The 8,279-nt window shown below is 46.3% G+C and overlaps 1 protein-coding gene across 2 annotated transcripts in view; it reads left to right on the forward strand.

The window, feature by feature from the left end:
- The first annotated feature begins 3,270 nt into the window (after positions 1 to 3,270).
- The window catches only part of WDSUB1 (WD repeat, sterile alpha motif and U-box domain containing 1), a 60,915-nt gene continuing 55,906 nt past the window's right edge, over positions 3,271 to 8,279 (forward strand). The window contains exons 1-2 of one of the 2 annotated variants that reach the window (XM_011947128.1): positions 3,271 to 3,515; positions 6,975 to 7,396. In XM_011947128.1, the coding sequence (XP_011802518.1) occupies positions 6,999 to 7,396 (398 nt within the window). In that variant the 5' untranslated portion in view covers positions 3,271 to 3,515; positions 6,975 to 6,998. The remainder of the gene's footprint in view (positions 3,516 to 6,974; positions 7,397 to 8,279) is intronic. The other variant, XM_011947129.1, reaches the window with a different exon arrangement.

Raw genomic sequence — 8,279 nt, forward strand, 5'->3', positions numbered from 1 at the left:
ACGCCCATCTCTTCCAATTTCACAGGCGCCTCTCATCTCTCCTTTAAACTCTTGTTTACTCAGGACCACACATTTTAGTAATTGGTGGCTCACTCATTGCTTCACATCTATTCTGTTCCCATTGCCACTGTATTTTGACATGTATTGCTTACTATTTAATTAAAAAGTTGGTTTTTCTTTAAATATATCATTTAAAATTGTTTTCTATGTTCTTCAAGTAGCATTATTTTAAGGAGCAGAACAAGAAATTAATGACAAAATGGGATTTTTATCTTTTAATAAGATTTTCTTTTTCCTTTTTCTTTTTTTTTTTTTGGAGACACAGTCTCACTCTGTTGCCAAGGTTGGAGTGCAGTGGCTCAATCTCGGCTCACTGCAACCTCTGCCTCTGGGGTTCAAGCAATTCTCCTGCCTCTGCCTCCTGAGTAGTGGGTATTATAGGTGTGCACCACCATGTCTGGCTAATTTTTGTATTTTTAGTAGAAACGGAGTTTCACCACGTTGGCCAGGCTGGTCTTGAACTCCTGACCTCAAATGATCTGCCCACCTTGGCCTCCCAAAGTGCTGTGATTACAGGTGTAACTGCACCCAGCCTGAAATAAGATTTTTACAGCTACACAATTAAGGTGAGGAATACATAAAACATTCAAATCGTTAATACTCCAAATGAAAGGTCTAACTACTTTTAACACTCTCTCCTGTACCAGTTCACTTTACAAATCTATAAATTCTTATAAATTTATCTTTATAAATTCTGTTTCTATAGTATATTGGCAAGATATTTTAGTTAACATCTCCCAAACTGCAAACCTGTTGTCTGGAGACCAGCCTCAATGAGGCTTCTATCTTTGAAACTGCCTGTCCCTGTAGGACAGGCAAAGCTGACTATACTGGACTTGAGGTCATGGTGCTAAACTACTGGCAGGTGTAGTCACAGGCTTCTTTTACATGTTTTACTTAAAGAATATTATAACCAATTTGGCTTATCAAATCAGTGTAGACAGAGGCTGAGGCGGGCAGATTACTTGAGGTCAGGAGTTCGAGACCAGCCTGGCCAACATGGTGAAACCCTGTTTCTACTAAAAATACAAAAAGTTAGCCGGGCGTGGTGGTGGGTGCCTGTAATCCCAGCTACTTGGGAGTCTGAGGCACGAGAATTGCTCGAACCCGGGAGGTGGAGGTTGCAATGAGCCAAGATCGTGCCACTGCATTCCAGCCTAGGCAACAGAGCGAGAGTCCATCTCGCAAACAAAAAAACTCACACACAAATTAGTGTAGATAAAAAAGGTGTCCCTCAAGTTTGACAAGAAAGTGGAGAGACAAACACAACTACATATTGCTGAGAGTGTAAACTGTACAACCTCTTTGAAGAGCAGTGTGGTATTACTTATTAAAACTGTCTCCACCTTTATGCCCAGTGATTCCATTTCCTTTTTTTCTTCTTTTGTGAGACAAAGTCTCACTCTATCCCCCAGGCTGGAAGTGGAATGGCGCGATCTCTGCTCACTGCAACCTCAGCCTCCCGGGTTCAGGAGATTCTCCTGCCTCAGCCTCCTGAGTAGCTGGGATTACAGGTGTGTGCCACCATGCCCGGCTAATTTTTTGTATTTTTAGTAGAGACGGGGTTTCACCATGTTGGCCAGGCTGGTCTTGAACTCCTGACCTCAGGTGATCCACCCACCTTGGCCTCCCAAAGTACTGGGATTACAGGCGTAAGCCACCGCGCCTGGCCTCCATTTCAATTTTTATCCTAGGTACATATTCATAAATATGGAAAAACATTTATGTACACAACGTGGTAATATATTGAGGCTAAAAGAAAAAAAGATTTAGGTATAAAGATATTTAATCCAGCATTATTTATACTAAGAGCAAAAATGTTGAAATCATTCAGCAGCAGGGAAAATGTTAAATAATTTATGGTATGTTTCCATGTAGACCATTAAGTAGAAAAAAAAAAGCTAATGAAATTTTAGACATGGGGAAAGCTCATGACAGAAGTTTGTTTAAAAAGGCAGTTTCCAGGACTTTTTGTAAAATTACTGTTTTTTCTGAAAGACTGAGAGAAAATGTTATCTCTGAGTGCATTATCTCTGAGTGGTGTAATTATTCACTGTTTTCCCGTTTATATATTCTGTGTTTTCTACAGAGAGCTCTATTATTTATACAATCAAAAACTTGTTTTTAGGAAAATACTATTTTGGCAATACTTTGGAATGCAATTTGGTGTTCAAAGTCTCAATCATGATGCACTCCGCGAATTTTAAAAAATTACCAAGAGCTTCACAAAATCATACATTTTGACCTCCCCTTTCCCCTTAGTCTTTTTCATTACAAATAATTTCCCACGGTCTCAATTTCATCTTTATATGTGAGCATTTTAGGTCATTACTCTTCAAATGTAACTTTGGTTTCCACAGGTTGATACATTTTTAATGTTTCCTCACGGATTAAAAATAAAAGCTCTCTGTATCTTTGATTTTCATCTGAACATAGTCCCACACTATGTCGTGCATTTAGTTAACAAGTGGCAACTTGCCCAGGAACTTTTTTTTCTGGATAATTTTTATCTTAAAAAGGACTGGCAGGGCCACTTTGTAGTAAGTGACACATGGAAATCCGTCTGCCGTTAGCCACTGCGGCGCACTGGGAAAGGCTGAAGAAAAGGCGTCCGGGGTTCCAGTGAGCTCAGGATACCCACTCAGCGGCAGGGCTGGGGCCCGGGGCAGGCAGCCTGCCCGGGAGAGACCTCTGGGGGAAACCGAGTGCGGAGGCGAGGGCAGAAGAAGTCAAGTCACGGACCGCCCAGAGTGGCCGAAACCGAGAAGACCAATCCGGGAGACCGGCCTCGGAGAACACAGGGCAGGGGGGAGAATAGGAGAAAGAGGTAAAAACTTTCAGCAGGGATGGCCGAACAGTCGATGCAACGCCCCTTTAAAACGACGTTTCAGGCTATCACTAGCCCTTGCTATCACAGCTTTAGCAAAACCGAACTACGATGGAAGCCCCTTTCCAAGCCTGAACTAGCCTTGACCCTAGAGCCAGAAGCCGGGGAGGAACTCGCAGTACGGACGGAAGGGCGCGCATGCGCCGCCTCAAGGGCCGGCCCCGGGGGCGGGGCCTGTTTCCTCCCCGCTGGGTCTCCGCGGCCGTTCGCGGGGCGGGGCCTGGTCCCCAGGCTCTGGGTCTCAGAGGGCCCCGCCCCGCCCGCCTCACCTGCGCGGCACGTGACCCGTGGGCACCAGATAGCCAATCCCGCGCGCCCCGGGCCCTGCAGTGAGAGGGGCCGCGCCCATGGGCCAGCTCAGCGGCGGCAGCGGCGGCAGGTGGGGGAGCGCGGCTGGGCTTAGCCGGCGGGGCCCGCTCGCGCGGGGCATCTGAACCCTCCATTTCCCGGTTCTAACTGCGCAGCAGGGCCCGGCCGGGACTTTGAGCGCAGCGACGCGTGGTTCGTGCACCCTTGGCCCGGGCTAGGGCGGGCGTGCTGGCGCCGGGTGGAAGGAAGCCCCCTGCGGGTGAGCTCCCTGCCTCCCAAGCTGCCCTCCTGCCTGGGTCGCTCCGTCCGCAGAGGCCCGGCCGCTGTCAGAGTGGGGCACATTCCTGGTCTTTCGTGCGTGGGGGGTGTAAGTCGCGGACTTTATTTTGGGAGCGCTGGGCACCTTTCAGGTTTGCTTCGGATGAGATGGGGTCCAAATGTTTACGCTGGCCAGCTGACCTGGCGTGCCCGGTAATTTACTGTTCGCGTGACAGCAGAGGCCCGAGGGGACGCCCACATCCCCAGGCAGGTCCTGGGTAGGCCTGAGAGCTTTTTCAAAACAAACTGTTCAGCTGAAGGTGGCTCGGTGCTTCCACTAAATCCACTGGAAAAGCAAAGGGAGCTGAGTGCCACAGAGGGCTGGGAGCGGAAGTTTGTTTGGACAATCACCTGTGCGCACTTGCACAGCTGGGATTTGCGAGCTCTCCAGAAAGCACCACCTGGTCCTAATTGTTTTGAATGCAACAGTACAGGGATAGTCTACCAGAAATTTTCGTGTTTGGTTTTTAGGCTTTATTGGAGTTTATGTTCGAACAAAAGAGACTGAATTTATCCTAAAAAGGAAAAGATTATGATGGGGAAAGGCATGGTCCTTATGTCTTAATATTTGTTTGATTGATTGATGGGGTCCTGCTCTGTTGCCCAGGCTAGAGTGCAGTGGTGCAATCACAGCTCACAGCAGTCATCACCTCCGGGGCTCAAGCGATGCTCCCGCTTCAGCCTCTGAAGTAGCTGGGACTGGAGGTGTTCGCCACCACACCCAGCTAATTATTTTTATTTTCGGAGAGATGGGGTCTTGCCTTGTTGCCCAGACTGGTCTCAAACTCCTGGGCTCAAGTGTTCCACCCGTCTCGGCCTCCCAAAGTGCTGGGACTACAGGTGTGCACCATCGCACCCAGACTTTATTTTTTTTGGTAGAGGTATTTCCGTAAATAAGACTAGGACACAGGATTATCAATTTTACAAGTCAAGGTTATACCTGCCCCTTTCAGAGCTGATTCTGCCTCTACACCAATTTTCCACCGTCAGTTATGTGTGTGGGTGTGTGTGTATATATATATATATTTAGTCTTGGTAGATTTTCTTTTTTTTTTTTTCTTTTTTTTTGAGACGGAGTCTCGCTCTGTGGCCCAGGCTGGAGTGCAGTGACCGGATCTCAGCTCACTGCAAGCTCCGCCTCCCGGGTTTACCCATTCTCCTGCCTCAGCCTCCCAAGTAGCTGGGACTACAGGCGCCCGCCACCTCGCCCGGCTAGTTTTTTGTATTTTTTAGTAGAGACGGGGTTTCACCGTGTTAGCCAGGATGGTCTTGATCTCCTGACCTCGTGATCCGCCCGTCTCGGCCTCCCAAAGTGCTGGGATTACAGGCTTGAGCCAAGATTTTCTAATTTCATATTACATATAGATTATTTAAAGGCTGGAACTCAGTTGGGCTTGAGCAAAATAAATATTCAACATATATTTATGTAAGTACATTAGGTGCCTGACAGTTTTACATGGTGTGGATACAGAAATGAGCAAGATGGCAAAGTCCCTAGTCCTTTGGAATTTACATCCTAGTCGGGAGAGACAATTTAACAAATATCCGATGCTGGTGGGAATTGCTGAGAATATAGGGTGATGTGCTAGCCTAGAAAGTGGCTGCTTTAAATAGGGAAACCCTCTCTGAGGAGAGACACTGAAATTGAGATCTAAATGACAAATAGAATCCGAAGAGCAGAGGGAAGAGCATTTAAGCTCGAGAAAACCGCTTTATGGAGACGAAAGACTGTTTGACCAAGGAGGCTGGAAAGAAGAGAGGGAGACTGACCAGAGTTGAGATCTGAGAAGTGGGCAGGCGGGAATTATATAGGATTTTGATTATATAAGATTATATAGGATTTTGTTTGCCATAGTGAGGAGTTTGATTTTATTCTAAATTTGTAAATTTGTTCTTGAATGTGGTCTGGCTAAGTTCATTTTTTGACTTTCTTAGGTTTTCTTTTCTTGGTTTCCTTGATTCATTCAGAGGTGGTTCCTCACCTCAAGTCTTTTGTATAATTACTGTTTATCAGACAGGATGACAAACCATGGTAGGATAGCTTTCAACATGGCCCCTTATTAATAAATTTTCAATGAGACTTTTGTTGTTTTTTTTAAGAGCAAATCGTACAGTTTCATTTTAAAGGCGGAGCAGATAGCCTTGGCTCCATCCTGTGGAGGGAGCAGCTAAGATAGTTATTAGAATAGAAAATACTTTTTGAGTTGAGATGAGCAGATCTGGAATGGGAGGTTTTTGAGAACTCCTTATGAGAAAGGCTTCAAAGGTGAAATAAACACCTTAGGTTTTGAAAGCTCAACATCAAATCAGTTTGAAGTTATTTGACAAGGTTGTTTTTGAGGAATTGTGGAAATTTATTGGTATAACAAAGGTGGTTGTGAAAATCCAAGGTTATAGTCTTAATAGATTTTTTTTTTCTCCAAATTGTTCTTATCCCAGGTAACAGGTTGTCCTTTAAAACAGAGCTCCCTTGGCTGGGCACGGTGGCTCACGCCCATGATCCCAGCACTTTGGGAGGCCAAGACGGGTAGATCACTTGAGGCTAGGAGTTCAAGACCAGCGTGGCCAACATGGGGAAACCCCATCTCCACTAAAAATACAAAAAATTAGCAGGGCGTGGTGGCGCATGCCTGTAATCCAGCTACTCGGGAGGCTGAGGTGAGAGAATCACTTGAACCCGGGAGGCAGGAGTTGCAGTGAGCTGAGAACATGCCACTTCACTCCAGCTTGGGTGACAGAGGGAGACCCTGTCTCACAAAAACAAAACAGAGCTCCCCAGCCCCCAGGACTGAGGACTGCTACCCATCATGGCCTGTTAGGAACTAGGCTGCACAGCAGGAGGTGAGGGCATGAGTGAGCTCCACTTCTTGGCAGATCAGCTGTGGTGTTAGATTTTCTTTCTTTCTTTCTTTCTTTTTTTTTTAAGATGGAGTTTCGCTCTGTCACCCAGGCTGGAGTACAGTGGGGTGATCTCGGCTCATGGCAACCTCTGCCTCCCTTCAAGGGATTCTTCTGCCTCAGCCTCCCAAGTAGCTGGGACTACAGGCACGCGCCACCACACCCTGCTGATTTTTGTAGTTGGGGCTACAGGTATCCACAAGCCCTATTGTGAACTGCGCCTGCTAGGGATCAAGGGTGTGTGCTTCTTATGAATCTAAAGCCTGATGATCTGAGGTGGAACTGTTTCATCCTGAAACCATGCCCCACACCCCAGTCCAGGGAAAGATTGTCTTCCATGAAACCGGTCCCTGCTGCCAAAAAGGTTGGGACCACTGCTTTAAAATGTTGATGCAGAAGCATTCATTGAGCAGATTAAAACATTTTGGCCCTTTTATGTAGATTCAAATTGCATTTATCTGATTCCTAGGATAAATAACCTTTATCTGCTTAAAAATTTCAGGCTGTTTTACTTCAAATAAAGAACATGGTGAAACTGATTCACACATTAGCTGATCATAGTGACGATGTCAACTGCTGTGCCTTCTCCTTTTCCCTCTTGGCTACTTGCTCCTTGGACAAAACAATTCGCTTGTACTCGTTACATGACTTTACTGAACTGCCACACTCTCCGTTGAAGTTTCACACCTATGCTGTCCACTGCTGCTGCTTCTCCCCTTCAGGACATATTTTGGCATCGTGTTCAACAGATGGTACCACTGTCCTATGGAATACTGAAAATGGACAGATGTTGGCAGTGATGGAACAGCCTAGTGGCAGCCCCGTGAGGGTTTGCCAGTTTTCCCCAGACTCCAGGTGTTTGACCTCAGGGGCAGCTGATGGAACTGTGGTTTTGTGGAATGCACAGTCATACAAGTTATATAGGTATGGATATTCAAATCCTTCCTGTTTTAATCCTGTTGACTAGGTGTACTTAAAAAAAGCTGAAAGCAAAGTATTTTGATATTCTGCACAGTCTAAGTGATGTAGAAAAAAGAAAAATATTTCGATGACCCTAGGAAGCCAATAGTTTTCAGGTAGCACAAGAAAAAATATTTTAACTGGACCGGGAGCAGTGGCTTACGCCTGTGATCCCAGCACTTTGAGAGGCCAGTGAGGGTGGATCACGAGGCCAGGAGATCGAGACCATCCTGGCTAACACAGTGAAACCCTGTCTCTACTAAAAATACAAAAAATTAGCCGGGCGTGGTGGTGGGTGCCTGTAATCCCAGCTACTTGGGAGTCTGAGGCACGAGAATTGCTCGAACCCGGGAGGTGGAGGTTGCAATGAGCCAAGATCGTGCCACTGCATTCCAGCCTAGGCAACAGAGCGAGAGTCCATCTCGCAAACAAAAAAACTCACACACAAATTAGTGTAGATAAAAAAGGTGTCCCTCAAGTTTGACAAGAAAGTGGAGAGACAAACACAACTACATATTGCTGAGAGTGTAAACTGTACAACCTCTTTGAAGAGCAGTGTGGTATTACTTATTAAAACTGTCTCCACCTTTATGCCCAGTGATTCCATTTCCTTTTTTTCTTCTTTTGTGAGACAAAGTCTCACTCTATCCCCCAGGCTGGAAGTGGAATGGCGCGATCTCTGCTCACTGCAACCTCAGCCTCCCGGGTTCAGGAGATTCTCCTGCCTCAGCCTCCTGAGTAGCTGGGATTACAGGTGTGTGCCACCATGCCCGGCTAATTTTTTGTATTTTTAGTAGAGACGGGGTTTCACCATGTTGGCCAGGCTGGTCTTGAACTCCTGACCTCA

Source organism: Colobus angolensis, unplaced genomic scaffold (assembly GCF_000951035.1).
Source record: "Colobus angolensis palliatus isolate OR3802 unplaced genomic scaffold, Cang.pa_1.0 Scaffold259, whole genome shotgun sequence".
Taxonomy (NCBI): Eukaryota; Metazoa; Chordata; class Mammalia; order Primates; family Cercopithecidae; genus Colobus; species Colobus angolensis.